The 17,501-nt window shown below is 42.3% G+C and overlaps 2 protein-coding genes across 6 annotated transcripts in view; one reads left to right on the top strand and one right to left on the bottom strand.

Annotated features, from left to right (window-relative positions):
• The window catches only part of TXNDC11 (thioredoxin domain containing 11), a 100,636-nt gene that overhangs the window by 55,939 nt on the left and 27,196 nt on the right, over positions 1-17,501 (top strand). For all 3 annotated transcript variants that reach the window (XM_037910347.2, XM_037910349.2, XM_037910348.2), the window contains one exon: positions 14,434-14,634. In XM_037910347.2, the coding sequence (XP_037766275.1) occupies positions 14,434-14,634 (201 nt within the window). The remainder of the gene's footprint in view (positions 1-14,433; positions 14,635-17,501) is intronic.
• The window catches only part of SNN (stannin), a 73,563-nt gene that overhangs the window by 6,646 nt on the left and 49,416 nt on the right, over positions 1-17,501 (bottom strand). For 2 of the 3 annotated variants that reach the window (XR_006284252.1, XR_006284251.1), the window contains one exon: positions 7,437-10,537. The exons of the other annotated variant lie outside the window; for it this stretch is intronic. The gene's annotated coding sequence lies outside the window, so the exon portion shown is untranslated. Of the gene's footprint in view, positions 1-7,436; positions 10,538-17,501 lie in introns of those variants that run through there. 3 annotated transcript variants of the gene reach the window in all.

The following is a 17,501-nucleotide window of genomic DNA, read 5'->3' on the forward strand; positions in this document are numbered from 1 at the left end:
GATGCACAGGGATTTCTGGCTTCAATCTTCAGGGTTTCTGCAGTAGGTCCAAAACACCATTGAGGACCTCCCTTTCGTTGAAGCCAATCTCTTCAGTGCTCAAAAGGATGCATCTCTGCTGTCCTTGAACTCATGCTTCAGTAACCCTCACTATTATTAGACTTGGTTGTCTAGATGGGAACCAAGGGCTGGAATGCCAAAAGGGGACAGTGTTTGTCTTCTTTTTAACCAGTGTGGTACTGTAGCAGCTCTTTTATTACTGGCTTGGTGAATCTAATTATACAATAAACCACCAGTTTTGGGAATTGTCTGCCCTATTTCTTCCAGTCTGCCCTGAGTGTGGCATTCTCAGTGTGGCACATCTAGATACCTGGTCACACTAGGAATCTGTGTAAACGAACATAAGTCTGTTTTGTCATGTACCCAGACGATAAATTTTATAGGGGCAAGAATGGACTTGGTAGCTCTGTGGGCCTTCCTCCCGACAGACCGCTTTGTGGCTGCGAGCACCCAAATCATCCACATCTGCTGTAAACCCCTCATGACGGTCCACCAGTGCCTCTCCCTTTTGGGGCACATAGCAGCTTGTATCTATGTGATGTCCTTTGCAAGACTCCACCTGCGATGCCTACAAACCTGGCTCTTCCTGACCTGCAAGCCAAACAGGAACCACTTAGACTCCAGAGTCACTGTTCTCTCGGATGTTTGGACCTCTCTTGTTTGTTCGTCCAATCCGTCCAAGGTCATGATCGGGACCCCCTTCAACCCTCCCACTCTGCAGGCCACCATTGTGACGGACGCTTCCTTTATGGAATGGGGTGCCCACCTGGACCACCAGGGCACGTGGACGCCAAGGGAAGCCAGGCTACACATAAATGTCCTGTAACTTAGAACAGTCCACCTTGCCTGCAAAGCCTTTCTTCCCGTCCTTTGTGATCTCCGCATATAACTTCTTTCAGATAACATTGCCACAGTGGTCTACATTTACAAGCAAGGAGGGATCAGGTCTCATTTCCTCTGCTTGGAGTTGCTCAGACCATGGAATTGGTGCATCTGAAACCAAGTGACCTTACAGACTGCATATCTGCCCAGAATTCCCTTGCAAACAGACTGAGCAGGAGTTTGCACATGGATAATGAATGGCACTCCATGACACAGTATTGACTGACCTCTTCACATAGTGGGGTACCCCCAGTTGGGACTTTTTTTCATCACATGAATCGCAATCTCCTCTTGTATTGCTTCAGGGGCACGGTAGTCAAAGACTCTCAAGGTGATGCTCTCCTGCTCCTATGAATAGGCCACCTCTGATATGCCTTTCCCCCCCATCCCCCATTTCCCTTTTGCATCAGGTTCTCAGGAAGGTGCATTGGGACACAGCCACCGTCATCCTCATAGCACCCTGCTGACCATGACTGTTCTGGTTCACAGATCTCCTGAAGCTCTCCACCCATCCACCGATCAGACTTGATTATTCCAGGATCTTCTGATGCAATTCAAGGCAGCTCAAACATCCTAACTTAGGCACATTTCACCTCACAGCCTGGTGTTGGGATGAGCATCTGACATAGACCATTTGTGTTCTGTGCCGATCCAGCAGATCCTTTCCCAGAGCAAAAAAAATCCACCAGAACGTGCTATCAAGGAAAGTGACGTAGCTTCTTGGAGTGGGCCTGCTGCCCACCATTCCCCAGACACTGTGACTATTACTGGCATCCTGATTACCTCCTTGACCTGACAACATCAGATTTAGCTTTCAGCTCTATCTGTATGCATCTTGCTGCATTTAGCGCCTTCCTTCCCCCCGTGGATGGATGCTCCATTTTTACACCCCTATGATGGTACCATTCATGAAAGGCCTGCTCAAAACCTTCTCGCCAGTCACCAAAACCGCCCGTCAGTGGAACCTTAACTTCGTCCTCTCAGCCCTCACAAGACCACCTTTGAACCTATGGTAACCTGTACCATGACCCACATTTCTATGAAAATGTCATTCCTGGTTGCCATTACTTTGGCCAGAAAGGTCAGTGTACTAGCAGCCATGATTGTGACCCACCCTACACAGTATTCGACAAACACAAGGTGTCCTCGAGACTACACCCTAAATTTCTCCCTGAGATTGTGTCAGAATTCCATCTCAACCAATACATCCACTTTGCTTGTGTTCTGCTCGAAACCACACTGCTCCGCTACAGACAAGAGATGTTCCCTCAACATTAGGCAGACCCTGGCATTCTACCTACAAAGAACTAAACCAATAAGGAAGTCTCCAAGATGCTTCGTAGCTGTGGTAGAGAGGTCAAGGGGACAAGCCACATCCTCAGAGTCTCTCCAAGTGGGTCTCGGGCTGCATACTGGAATGCTATCAAACTTCCTGCCTCCTGGGGGTGTTATAGCTCATTCCATACAAGCACAGGCCACTTCCTCCGCTTCATTAGCGGAGATTCGATGGTAAGACATCTGCAAAGCCCCAATATGGCATTCTGTACACACATTTACAACTCTCTAAGCCCTGGCAGCTGTGGACATGGCCATGGTATGAGCTGTACTGCAAATGGCTCTACCATCAACCTCCTTGCACCCACTGCCACACTGATCGCAGCCCATGTGTGGAATACGCATAGGGACCATCACTTGAAGAAGAAGAAGAAGAAGCGGAAGTTCCTTACTGTAACTGGAGGTTCTTTGAGATGTGTGGTCCCTATCTGTATTCCACTATCTGCCCTCCTTCTCCTCTGCTTTGAGCTTGACCATACTATGGTAAGAGGAGGAACTGGAGCGGCGTTGAGCCGCACTACCCCTTATATCCTCGGTCGGAAGCATGAGGAAACATAACACATGTGTGGGTCAGTGGACATTGGTTAGAAAAAACTTCTGGACTCAGGCACATGGCATGCATTCATACCTACATGTGGAATCCAGATAGGGACCACACATCTTGAAGAACCTCCATTTACAGTAAGTAACCTCCTCTTTACTCCCCATTAAGGTTATCCTTAGCATGATTATCCCTCATGGCCGCCAAATCTTTTTCAGAGTCACTGCCTCCTAGGATAGAATCTCCTCATCATAGTACATCAGGGTTGGAGGGGACCTCAGGAGGTCATCTAGTCCAACCCCCTGCTCAAAGCAGGACCAATCCCCAACTAAATCATCCCAGCCAGAGCTTTGTCAAGCCTGACCTTAAAAATTTCTAAGGAAGGAGATTCCACCACTTCCCTAGGTAACGCATTCCAGTGCTTCACCACCCTCCTAGTGAAAAAGTTTTTCCTAATATCCAACCTAAACCTCCCCCACTGCAACTTGAGACCATTACTCTTCGTTCTCTCATCTGCTACCTCTGAGAACAGTCTAGATCCATCCTCTTTGGAACCCCCTTTCAGGTATCCCCCTTTGAAAGCAGCTACCAAATCGCCCCTCATTCTTCTCTTCTGCAGACTAAACAATCCCAGTTCCCTCAGCCTCTCCTCATAAGTCATGTGTTCCAGTCTCCTAATCATTTTTTTGCCCTCCGCTGGACTCTGTCCAATTTTTTCACATCCTTCTTGTAGTGTGGGGCCCAAAACTGGACACAGTAGTCTAGATGAGGCCTCACCAATGTCAAATAGAGGGAAGCGATCACATCCCTCGATCTGCTGGCAATGCCCCTATTTATACATCCCAAAATGCCATTGGCCTTCTTGGCAACAAGTGCACACTGTTGACTCATATCCAGCTTCTCGTCCACTGTCACCCCTAGGTCCTTTTCTGCAGAACTGCTGCCTAGCCATTCGGTCCCTAGGCTGTAACGGTGCATGGGATTCTTTCATCCTAAGTGCAGGACTCTGCACTTGTCCTTGTTGAACCTCCATCAGATTTCTTTTGGCCCAATCCTCTAATTTGTCTAGGTCCCTCTGTATCCTATTGCTACCCTCCAGCGTATCTACCTCTCCTCCCAGTTTAGTGTTATCTGCAAACTTGCTTAGGGTGCAATCCACGCCATCCTCCAGATCATTAATGAAGATGCTGAACAAAATCGGCCCGAGGACCGACCCTTGAGGCACTCCACTTGATACCAGCTGCCAACTAGACATGGAGCCATTGATCACTACTTGTTGAGCCCGACAATCTAGCCAGCTTTCTATCCACCTTATAGTCCATTCATCCAGGCCATACTTCTTTAACTTGCTGGCAAGAATACTGTGGGAGACCGTGTCAAAAGCTTTGCTAAAGTCAAGGAACAACATGTCCACTGCTTTCCCCTCATCCACAGAGCCAGTTATCTCGTCATAGAAGGCAATTAGATTAGTCAGGCATGACTTGCCCTTGGTGAATCCACGCTGACTGTTCCTGATCACTTTCCTCTCCTCTAAGTGCTTCAGAATTAATTCCTTGAGGACCTGCTCCATGATTTCTCCAGGGACTGAGGTGAGGCTGACTGGCCTGTAGTTCCCCGGATCCTCCTCCTTCCCTTTTTTAAAGATGGGCACTACATTAGCCTTTTTCCAGTCGTCCGGGACTCCCCCGATGGCCATGAGTTTTCAAAGATAATGGCCAATGGTTCTGCAATCACATCTGCCAATTCCTTTAGCACTCTCAGATGCAGCGCATCTGGCTCCATGGACTTGTGCTTGTCCAGCTTTTCTAAATAGTCCCGAACTACCTCTTTCTCCACAGAGGGCTGGTCACCTCCTTCCCATGCTGTGCTGCCTAGTGCAGTAGTCTGGGAGCTGACCTTGTTCGTGAAGACAGAGGCAAAAAGCATTGAGTACATTAGCTTTTTCCACATCCTCTGTCACTAGGTTGCCCCCCTCATTCAGTAAGGGGCCCACACTTTCCTTGACTTTCCTCTTGTTGCTAACATACCTGAAGAAAGCCTTCATGTTACTCTTAACATCTCTTGCTAGCTGCAACTCCAGGTGTGATTTGGCCTTCCTGATTTCATTCCTGCATGCCCGAGCAATATTTTTGTACTCTTCCCTGGTCATTTGTCCCATCTCCCACTTCTTGTAAGCTTCTTTTTTGTGTTTAAGATCAGCAAGGATTTCACTGTTAAACCAAGGTGGTCGCCTGCCATATTTACTATTCTTTCTACACATCGGGATGGTTTGTCCCTGTAACCTCAATAAGGATTCTTTAAAATACAGCCAGCTCTCCTGGACTCCTTTTCCCCTCATGTTATTCTCCCAGGGATCCTGCCTGTCAGTTCCCTGCGGGAGTCAGTCTGCTTTTCTGAAGTCCAGGGTCCGTATTCTGCTGCTCTCCTTTCTTCCTTGTGTCAGGATCCTGAACTCGACCATCTCATGGTCACTGCCTCCCAGGTTCCCATCCACTTGTGCTTCCCCTACTAATACTTCCCGGTTTGTGAGCAGCAGGTCAAGAAGAGCTCTGCCCCAGTTGGTTCCTCCAGCACTAGCACCAGGAAATTGTCCCCTACCCTTTCCAAAAACTTCCTGGATTGTCTGTGCACCGCTGTATTGCTCTCCCAGCAGATATCAGGGTGATTGAAGTCTCCCATGAGAACCAGGGCCTGCAATCTAGTAACTTCCGTGAGTGCCGGAAGAAAGCCTCGTCCACCTCATCCCCCTGATCCGGTGATCTATAGCAGACTCCCACCACGACATCACCTTTGTTGCTCACACTTCTAAACTTAATCCAGAGACTCTCAGGTTTTCCTGCAGTTTCATAGCGGAGCTCTAAGCAGTCATACTGCTCTCCTACAAACAGTGCAACTCCCCCACCTTTTCTGTCCTGCCTGTCCTTCCTGAACAGTTTATATCCATCCATGACAGTACTCCAGTCAGGTGAGTTATCCCACCAAGTCTCTGTTATTCCAATCACATCATAATTCCTTGACTGTGCCAGGACTTCCAGTTCTCCCTGCTTGTTTCCCAGGCTTCTTGCATTTGTGTATAGGCACTTGAGATAACTTGCTGTTTGTCCTACTTTCTTAGTATGAGGCAGGAGCCCTCCCTGCTCGCGCTCTCCTGCTCATGCTTCCTCCCGGTATCCCACGTCCCCACTTACCTCAGGGCTTTTATCTCCTTGCCCCGGTGAACCTAGTTTAAAGCCCTCCTCGCTAGGTTAGCCAGTCTGCTTGTGAAGATGCTCTTCCCTCTCTTAGTTAGGTGGAGCCCGTCTCTGCCTAGCACTCCTCCTTCTTGGAACACCATCCCATGATCGAAGAATCCAAAGCCTTCTCTCCGACACCATCTGCGTAGCCTTTCGTTGACTTCCGTGATTCGACGGTCTCTACCCAGGCCTTTTCCTTCCACTGGGAGGATGGACGAGAACACCACTTGCACCTCAAACTCCTTTATCCTTCTTCCCAGAGCCATGTAGTCTGCAGTGTTCCGCTCAAGGTCATTCTTGGCAGTATCATTGGTGCCCACGTGGAGAAGCAGGAAGGGGTAGCGATCCGAGGGCTTGATGAGTCTCGGCAGTCTCTGTCACATTGTGAATCCTGGCAAGCAGCAGACTTCTTGGTTTTCCTGGTCAGGGCGGCAGATAGATGACTCAGTCCCCCTGAGGAGAGAGTCCCCGACCACCATCACCCGCCTCCTTCTCTGGGGGGCGGTGGTCGTGGAACCCCCATCCCTAGGACAGTGCATCTCATGCCTTCCAATCGGTGGAGTCTCCTTCTGTTCCCTTCCCTCAGATGTATCATCTAGTCCACTCTCTGCATTAGTACCTGTGGAGAGAATATGAAAACGGTTGCTTACCTTTATATGCATTGCTAGTACATGGACGCTCCCCTTTCTTCTTCTGGAGGTCACATGCTGCCAGATTTCTTCACCGTCCTCCTGTCCCCGCTGCGCAGCCTGCTCTGAATCTTCAGAACATTGTGTCCGTAGAAACATATCCTGACGTCTGTCCAGGAAATGTTCAGTTTCTCTTATGCAGTGCAGGGTCAATACTTGTTTCTCCAGACCTTGAACCTTCTCTTCCAATATGGAGACCAGCTTGCACTTTGTACAGACAAAGTCGCTTCTGTCCTGTGGAAGAAAGACAAACATGGCACATCCGGTGCAGGTCACAACAGCTGAACACTCCCCATCCATATTACCTTCCTTCTACGAACTTCCTCAGGAGTTGTAGTAACTACTCAGAGAAGCCGGCAAGATATAAGCCTCAGTGGGCTCTCCCCAGGCGAACTCCCTCTGTTAGCCTCTCTGCTGTTTGCCGCTCTGCTGGTTCGCAGCCGACTGTCTGTTTATAACAGTCAGGCCTACTCAAGGCTCACCTGGAACAAAGCACTCCCAATTCACACTTTTCAAAGAATCAATCAAGCACATGGTCAGACTGTCCCCCCAACAGACACTCAGATATTCACCAACACATCCTGTAAGTGTGGCCTACATTCTTTGTTTCTAGGTATATACATTTACGTTTAGCCATATTAAAATGCATATTGTTTGCTTGCGCCCAGTTTACCAAGTGATCCAGATCGCTGTGTATCAGTAACTTGTCCTCTTCGTTTACCAGTCCCCCCCATTTTTTTTTTTTTTTACCTGCAAACTACATCAGTGTTGATTTCTTCCAGGTCATTGATAAAAATGTTAAATAGCATAGTGCCAAGAACCGATCTCTCATCGATGATGAGTCTCCATTTACAGTTACATTTTGAGACCTATGAGTTAGCCAGTTTTTAATCCATTTGATGTTTGCCATGTTAATTTTATATCATTCTAGTTTTTTTAATCAAAATGTCATGTGGTCCCAAGTCAAATGCCTTACAGAAGTCTAAGTATATTGGAACAACATGTTACTTTTATCAACCAAACTTGCAATCTCATCAAAAAAGATATCAAATTAGTTTGACAGTCTCTTTTTCCACAACCTCTTGATAGTAACTTTTTAACATAGCTTCATGATGTGTTTCTTCTTTATTAATCTGGAAGTTTTAAAGATGCTTCATGCAATTATTAAACATGGAGACAATTTGATAAGCACCTCCAAAAGAGGTAGCCTTTTCCATCTTTCTAAAATTAACCTCTTTCATAATATACTGCCAGTTAGTTATTTAAATTCCTTTGTCCACGTGTGTACAGTGAATATTGAATTAAGGGACCTCATCGGCAATTCCTCGAGGTTGAGGATAATCTCTTTCACAGGTTTTATTTTTCATGAGTCTTTTGGTGACTGAGTAGTCCGATCCTTGAGCCACAGGCTCATTGGCAGACATTGCGGGTCGTGTTGGAAGACAGGGTTGGGTCACAGTTGCTGTGTGACCGTTGTCTTTCCTTTCTTTTCTGGCGTTTTTCTGCGACCAGGGCAAGGAGATTTTCCTCAACAGTGGACGTTTGCTCTCTGACAAGTCTTTGCCAGTTATCCCTATCCTGAGCTGCTGTCTCCCAGTGTGTGTGGTGTCAATGCCACATCTCTTGATGTTTATCTTGAGGGTGTATTTAAAGCATTTCTTTTGGCCTCCTCATTTTCTTTCTCCTTTGGTGAGTTGGACATACAGTAATTGTTTTGGTAAGTGTTCATCAGGCATGTACACACAGTGCCCCGCTGCACCCCAGCTGGTGCTGGATAATCAGCGCCTCTTTGAGGACATTGACATTAGTGTGATGATCCTCCCAGTTTATGTTGAATTTCTTCCAAAGTAAGTGCTGGTGCTGGCGTTCCAGGTTTTTCAGGTGTTTTCTATAGCTCACCCAAATCTCACAGCTATAGAGGAGAGTTGGGATTACCACCACTTTATAAACTAAAAGTCTACTATGTGTTTTGATGATGTGATTGTTGAACACCCGGCCAGACTGTCTGCCAAAGGCAAGGCTGGCATAGTGAATTCTGTGCTGAATCTCGATGCCTATGTCTGCCTTCTGTGAGACATGGCTGCCAAGATAGACAAAGTATTCTACATTTTCCAGTTACTCTTTGTCTATATACATCTTCCTTGCTGGGTCTGATGATTGACCGGGGACTGGCTGGTGGAGAACTTTTGTTTTGCCGATGTTCAGAGTTAGCCCTAGTTTTTTGTAAGCTTTGAGAAGCAATTAAGGGCTGTTTGAAGAGTGTGCAACTACAGCACAATCATCTGCGTATTGGAGGTCGGTTGTTGTTGCCGATATTACTTTAGTTCTAGTACGGAGACAAGAAAGGTTGAAGAGGTTGCCATCAATCCAATATTGGATGCCAATGCCCTGTGGTAGACCATCTTGGGTTAGTGTTTTCATAGCTGCTAAGAAAATGGAGAAAAGGGTGGGTGCCAGTACACAACCTTGTTTTATGCCCGTTCGGATGACAAAGGGCTCAGAGGTAGAGCCGCTGCATAGGATGGATTCAGTCATCTGGTCGTGGAGGAGTCTTACAATGGTGATGATTTTGCTTTGGCAGCCAAACTTTGACATGATTTTCCACAGAGCCTCACGGTTGACAGAGTCGAAGGCTTCGGTCAGATCGATAAAGGCCATATACAGATCCTGGTGGTGGTGTTGATGTTTTTTCTGGATCTGCCTGGCTGCAAAAATCATGTCGGTGGTGCCTCGTGATGTTCTGAAGCTGCACTTGCACTCTAGAAGTACCTCCTCTGCAAGAGGGAGCAGGCGATTCAGTAAGATTCTAGCAAGAATTTTCCCAGTGATGGAGAGGAGGGCAATGCCTTGATAGTTGTCATAATCGGCCCTGTCTCCCTTTTTGAAAATGGTGACAATGTTAGCATTACGTAAGTCAGCAGGGATTTCTTCAGTGCACCAGATTTTGAGGAGCAGCAAGTGAAGCTTGTTAATCAGTATTTCTCCCCCTACTTTCGGTACTTCAGCTGGTATGCCATCAGGACCTGGTGCTTTATTGTTCTTCATTTGTTTAATTGCTTTGCCTCCTCGGGTGTTTGGTGGGTTGGCAAGAGTTTCCCATATTGGGTACTGAAGAATGGAGTTGATGGTGTCATCAGTCACAGTCGATTCTCAATTTAGAAGGTAGTGTTCCTTGCAGTGATCTTTGATGGATTCGTTACAGGGTGCTACCGTCTTTGGATCTCAGAGGTGTGAGGCCACATGAGCTTGGTCTGTATAGGGTCTTTGTCTCACCAAAAAAAAAAAAAAAAAAAAGTGGGGGGGACCTACATTTACTAAGTATATTAAAATGAACAAAGGTTTAGTGTGAAAAACATTTGATAGAGAGGAGCATGTTGCCCCAGTCCATATTTAATCCATTTATAATGTAAACAATACACTCCATATTATATTGGCTGTCCTTCACAGCTCTTGAGTAGTGCCTTTGTATCAGGGGAAACAAGTTGTGTCGTCTGGGATAATAGATGTGAATAAATACATGATATCAGAATGAGAATGATGTGAAGGAGAAGCAAAGAGTGGCAACAAAATTTTAGTGGCCAAGAGGTGGAATCCGTTTATCATTTCTTTGTTCACAGCCATCACAGAATAACGTCCACTTCAAAGTTCCATTCCACACATGAAATATCCATGCTGCCAATATATTGGAACTGGTATCAGAGAAGTCATAGGGTGTAATAAGTAGAAAGGTAGTGATTCCGATGATGATCCTTCTTGCTACTCTTCTGTCTCTTTGATTAGTTTTACTTGACAAGAACCTAGGAGAAACACAGACCACACTGGACCAAATCCTGCTGGCCTTACAGCATAGGTGCACAAGTAATCATACATGTTATTGTTTCCCCCATATTTCCTGTGATTAATTTCTCAGAAAAAACAAACTCATATACCAGAAACTGCAATGTACTGAATTTTGCTTTGGTGAAAATGAGTAATTTTTTTTAAGGGGGGGAGGGGAAGGGCAGTCAGTATGATACATTGTTTCATTTAAAAATTGTATTGTGATATGTGAAAATACAATATGCATTGAAACACTTGATCCTGAAAAATCCACTGAAGTAAAATATTGTAAGCAAAAGCAAGTGATATTCCCACCTTGCCCTGTAGTATACCCTTGCGTGGTATATAGTCTAAGCCAAACCTCAGAGAGATTGTGTGGATGGGGTAATTGTAATAACAGCAAAACATAAACCTCAGCCTATGTTAGCTGTCTCATTTCTCTTTTCTACCGAAAACTGGAAATCACAGTGAAGTGGGGGATTTCCAGCAGAGAAAGTGAGAACTAGTCAGAAGAGTTTAGCAAATTTCCCAGAGAGAGATGGGTGCATCCCAAAAAGAGGTTCTACAGAAAATGAGATAGCCAAGAACAGTTTCGTAATAATGCAAAACTTTAACAAATTGCTATCTCCCTCCCCTTTTCTCCATCTTTTTGAGTTAGCTTTTGCTGTGCATGATTTTATTTAATGAAAGTGATGTTTTCTTCAAAGTTTTGAGCCTGAAAAGTCATGTAACAGTTTCTAGGAAGAAATTGAACAGTCATTCTAAAATAAAATATGAAATTTTCACACTTCTAAATGGAAAAGATAAATAACATATTCTTTATCATTCTGGTGTGTTTACATTTGTAATTAGTGGTTATTATTTAAATTTCTATTTGATTTTGTTGGATCAAATTTTAGTGACCCAGATTTTTATATCATTATTCATGCAAACATCCTGTATGTATTTTATCAATTACAATGTAATTAGGAGAAAGAGAGTATAATCAGAAAAGTGCTGTTTTTAATAGTTTCTAATGACAAGAGAAGTAAGTGATTATTCCGTAGTCTTTGGTTCTAATCATCTGTTCTTATCGTGTGATGATCTAGCTTGGCAAAAGTGGCTGCTGCTGTACATAAGCATGCTCTCATTTTCTTTAATAATAAATACACATGTTGTGGTGTTTGATTGCTTTGATTTGAAGATGTTTACTGGGAGGCTCAGAACTATGTACCATCCATCATGTGAGAGGAATTCTAAACAAAGACAGATTAAATTGTTTTATAACAGTGTTCAAAGTCAAAGTTACTTTCTGAACAGAATTGCCAAAACAGTAGTGTTCTCTTATGCCAAATAATAGTTTTAATACCTCACAAGTGTTTGTTGCCATCAAATTTGAAGTCAACAAACCTTTGGTTACCAAGGAATGTGAGAGAAGATACTCATATGTACAGAATTTTGCAACCTTCAGTGTTAAGAAATGGCTCATGGATGGGACATAACTGTTAATGGAAATGTTAATTGTGTTTCATTTATTTTTCCTTAGTAGGAAGCTTTAGTCTGTCCTCTGTTTTAGGGAAAATAAATGCTTTCCTTGTATCATTACAAAAATCCATCTTCTTCTGGTGTAAAATATTTCAGAAATGTGAAGACAAAGGTCCTCTAGAGCGCTCAAATGAAAATAACATGTGCTTTTGCCCTGCCACCCTGAAATATACGTAACGTGCAGTGCTCATTTTGCTTTAAAGATACCTGATTTATCACACTCAAGTAGAGAAATTACTTAAGTGAGTTAACTCAAAAAGGGTAATCCTAGTGTCAGCTGTGTTCATGGTAGCTGGGAATATTAATTTTGGTTGAAATTGATGAAGGTGGAGGAGCAAGGAAAGCCCTGAAATGCAACTTTCAGAATAGCTATTCAGTGTAAAGACCTTAACTCTGTGTATGTCCTCGTTAACCGTGGAAATGGTATGGAGATAAGGCATGTATTTACAGTTTATTCTGCTTAAATGATAAAGAAGGATTTTCATGTATCACATGAAACAATAACTGGTGTCTGTGCAAACCTATTATAATGGTGCATGATAAACAGCATGCTTTAATTCATGAAAGTGACTGCAGAATTTAAATTCTTTTTTTAGAACATTGAATTAGTTAATCGCACTCAGTGATACCAAAGTTTATTGAATTGCAGTCACAGCTACGTCAGGTTCTTAAAGAAGATGCATTTAAAGAGAGTCAATGTGATGAAATTAGAGACATAGTGGGGAGGTTTTTCTGGTGTCCCACCATAATAAGTCAAGGTGAGTGGCAATATTAATCTGGAAACTGAGGTCTTTCACATTAGTGAAAATAAACACAAGAGGAGATTTGTATCAGGTGTAGAGGAGAAATAAAGAGATCTAAAATCAGTTGAGAAGCATTTTGGAAATAGTTTTGAAATGGATACATATTGAGGGTCCAGAGTCTCCACAAACTTTTATAGAAATGTACACATTTTCTGGGAGGAAGGGAGAGAGGTGAGGGGGTATGAGTGTAAGAAAATAAAGTAAAAAAGAACCTGCTTGGTAGAGCATATGTTGTTGACCAGACTAATATGATATTTAAGCAGATAAGAGTTGAATATAACCTTCCCAAGTCAAAATTTATTTTATCATCTGCAAATAAGATCTAACATGCAAAGGATTATGATGCAATTGTTTATTTCTATTCCAATTTATCTATTCCAGTCTGTCAAACAAACTTACTGATGAAAAGGAGCAGATGGCATTAATTTCATAAATTTGTTGAGCCCAACTATCTGCTATCTAGAATACAGAAGACATGGTTCTTGCACAAAGAACCTTGCAGTCTAAATAAACAGATAATGGAAAATCCACTTGGAGACCCAGAGGGAAGGTTCTGTTTTAATGGCGGTTCAGCTTGGTTTTATAATAGCTGAGACATTGAAATTTTACTGACATGGGTTATCATTAATGGGCTTTGCAGAGGCCGTTATGTTAGGAAAGTTCCAGGTGTAGGTGGACGGCAAGAAAAGATGTATAAAGATGAGAATGAGAGCATTTATTTTATATGTTTATAAGATGTTGAGGGCCATAAGTCTTAAGCATTTGAGAAGAATTGAGAAAAATCAGAAGAGAATGTGGGAATTACATTAGAGAGGCAGAATAACACAAATTGTCAAAGCTTCTACCTTATAACAACTGGTAAAATTTAATCTTATGAACATAAGGGTGTTGCACAGGTAGTCTGTCACCCTGAAAGTCCTGTCTGATTATTTATTTATTTTTGGATAAAATAACACTAGAGATACACTAGAGATGCAGGGTAAAACCTTAACGTTCACTTTGTGGGTGTTGATTTCATAATTCCTTTAGGCAGGAACTTTCTTTTTAGCTCTAAGCACATTATCAGTATTCAGCAAAGAAATAATAATACAATGAGGTTGAGGGAGTGCTGGGAGTATTAGTTCAGGATGCTGTCAGAGCTGCTTGATACAGAGGTAAAAGCATTACCAACATTGAGACAGCTTGGTTGGAAAACAAAAGAATAAGAGAAAACAATAAATTGCTTTAAATTTGCTTTTGACCACCATCTGATAGTTCTTAACTGAGAACTGGAAATACAGTGAGCCATACTTCAGTGTGAGATTCTATTCATGGTACTATGAGTTGGAGAGGAGTAGGGAAGAGTATCTATAGGGAAAGATCTATGGAATAATGATTAAGGCGAGAATGGTTCCTGAATAGTGTCCATAAAGAAAAATTGTCCTAGCTGTAACAGTACCAACATAACATGTATAACAGTATATGACATCTTATGTACCTCATTCATCAGTAAACAGTGTATTTAAATAAATGAGGAGGACTAATTATGATTTTTTTTCCCTTTTAAGATCTATTCAAGTGAAGTCATGAACTACACAGCTGAGAATATTTGCAAGTGGGCTCTAGAAAACAGAGAGACATTTATACGTTGGTTGAGACCACATGGAGGAAAAAGCCTTCTACTAAACAATGAACTGAAGAAGGGACCAGCACTTTTCTTATTTATACCCTTCAATCCCTTAGCAGAAAGTCATCCTCTTTTAGATGAAGTAAGTGAGATATATTATTTTTTCTTTTTATTGTGGTAGAACATGTAGGCGCCAGTCACGGATCTGAGTCCCATTGTGTTGGCACTATACAAACATAGAAAAAGGTCTATATGAGGAGGGTTGCTTCTACTCCATAAAGATCTAACTTGAAATTATACGTATTGATACAGATTGGGTGACATTTGTGTGTTACTTGATGTCCCAGAATAGTGTAGATTGCTTATACTGGGCCTGATTCTCTGCTCCCCCACCCCCCCCCGCCCAAAGTTTGTGGTTTGTGAATGCTTAATGGTAGCAATTATAGATCCCAATTCTCATGAAAAACAGGGAGAGGGGAATGGTTACTAGTGTATATTTTTTTCCTATTGAATTAGTTAAGTGAACCTAATATTGCCATTGAGAAATTGAAAGGATTTATTATGGTGCCTTCCAATGGAAAAAATAGTAGTAAAGAACATTTAACCCTATAAATCCCGGGGTGGTCCTTGCTATTCTATTGGAAAACCAATATCAGATTATAAAGAAAGATTGATGCAATCTTTTTATATTTTTAATTTATATCCATCTTACTTACACGCTTTATTCTCACCCTCTGTTGAAAGGGGACATTCCTGGTCCTCGGTGTGTTTTCTCAATGGGCTGAAGGACCAGTCATTTTTATTTATGAAAGAATCATCTTTGTAATGCCACTTGTATTTAAAAAGTTAATTGTGACATTGATGTTTGCTGCTGTCTTTGTATTGTCCAAAGTCTTAAGGCATTGTTTCATCTGCTTGAACCCAGTTAACCTTGTTTACATGTACTAATTTGATCTTAAGTGGCACTTCTGTAGAATTATTGTAAATTACCAGTTTCAAAGTCAGTTTCAATAATATCTAGCCTCAAACTGGGCATCTGACACTAGAAATGGCTTCGTTAATAATCCAGAGGTGTTTCCTTGAGTTGGCAGAGCATGATTCCCAGTCAGATTTCCTCTTTCCCCTCTCTCTGCTAAAGAAATTAAACCAACATAATTCTAAGATTCTTGCTTTGCTAGAGTCAATGATGTGTAGTGGTCTGAGTATGGGATTGGGAACTTGGAATGGCTCAGCATTAGGATTAATTCAGTTGGTTCAGTTTTTCTCATGTAAATAATTTGCAGTAATTAAAGTCTGTTGTATCAAATTTTTGTGGAGAGAAGTAAATTTGACTCTAAAATTGAGATTATGGTTTCAGTTGCAATTCTCATAGTACTTCATTACATAAACAGACATTTATGAAGAGTGTTGAGTTTAAACCATTTTAACTGCAAAACTGTCGTAGCTAATGTATCAAGGTGAAACTGTACATCAAAACTTTTAGTTACCAACTGCGTTACCCATGCTTCCACAGGCAAATCCATCTTTGGGGGACGTGTCAGAGGTATATCTGAAACAAGGACTCACTTATTGTGGTCTTTTTGCCAATACACCATTACTGTTATTGTCATGAACATATACAAAAGCCAGACACGACAGATTCCACTTCTGCAAATCTTGCATAAATTTGCTTGCAAACTTCTCAGCAGCATGAATCTATTCCAGTTTATATATCTTTACAATAGCATATTCTGTTTGCACACACAGTGATTGGTAACCCTTGTAATTCCTTGCATTTACCACAGACTGCAGGATTGCTATAAAGAGGCATCCGAGGCAGGAATTTCAAGTCCCGTAGGAGGTAGTCAGCATATTTTCCAATTCAGCTGGTACTGTTTGTTTTGTGGGGTGCTGGGCTGTTGGAGCATGATATTATGAAAAGTAATGGCCTAAACCCCCTGAAGTTTGGTTCCAGATCCAAACTTTCTCAAAGTTCAGATGGACTTGAGCTCTGAGGTTCTTGTTTGGGCCAATTAGAGGTGAAGGAAGGTCCAAGCTGCAAAGTTCATGGTTTTCAGATCCAGAGCCCATTAGAGAGAGGGCTCTGAGGTGAGAAGTTTTGGTCTGGATCCCAAATTTTACGGTTTGGGAAGATTCAGACCCACATTTTTTATTCAGCTCTTTTTCTAGTTGTGGGCCTGTGGGATTTCATGAGGTCACAAAGGCCTTAGCTTCCAACTAATTAGCTTTTGTGGCATCTGTTACTAGTTTGTCTCTAATGATGTCAGTGATTTTCATATTTTCCTTATTGCTTATGGCACATAGCAGTTTGCCTACAAAATCATTGAGACTGAAGAAGAAGATTGGAAGGGAACTGGAGCGATTCCTATAGCAAATTGTGCTCAGTGTAAAGCAGGCTTAATTCAGCTGTTTTTTGGCACAGATTATACACTCTATAATATTAGCCGCCATATATTTTGATAAAGTAAAATGAGTACACCCAGTTTCTGATTTATTCTAGTTAAGAGAAGAATATTTATTTATATCAAAGCATTAAAACAGATACAGGGAATCCTGGTTACTGTAGCATGACAGTGTGTTAAAATGGGCACAAGAAGCTACAGTATATTATGCAACTTGTTTACCACAAGGAGAAATGGTTACTGCAGCTAGCAGCCTTTGTGAATTTCATTTGGCTCTGAAACCATTTGCCTGTAAGGCATTCACACAGCATGAAGCTGTCAATTCATTGTATGTTAGCAGTGCTCAAAAACTATAACTTTCTCTGATTAGAGCTCACTGAAATAAGATTTTGTGATGCAAATATATTTTTTCAGTTTATAAAAAAAAAAAAAAAAATCAGGCATCCTCCAACATCTGTTCACATTCTTTAGAGTAGGTTACAACATGAAGGCATGAGCCTTTATAGAATCTAATCTGACATTTTCAGGAACTATTAAGTATATAAAAAGAAAAGGCTATGCCAATGATTCCTTTAAAAAAAAAAAAAAACTATCACGGAAGTTGTCA

This window comes from Chelonia mydas, chromosome 10 (genome assembly GCF_015237465.2).
Source record: "Chelonia mydas isolate rCheMyd1 chromosome 10, rCheMyd1.pri.v2, whole genome shotgun sequence".
In the NCBI taxonomy this organism is placed as follows: Eukaryota; Metazoa; Chordata; order Testudines; family Cheloniidae; genus Chelonia; species Chelonia mydas.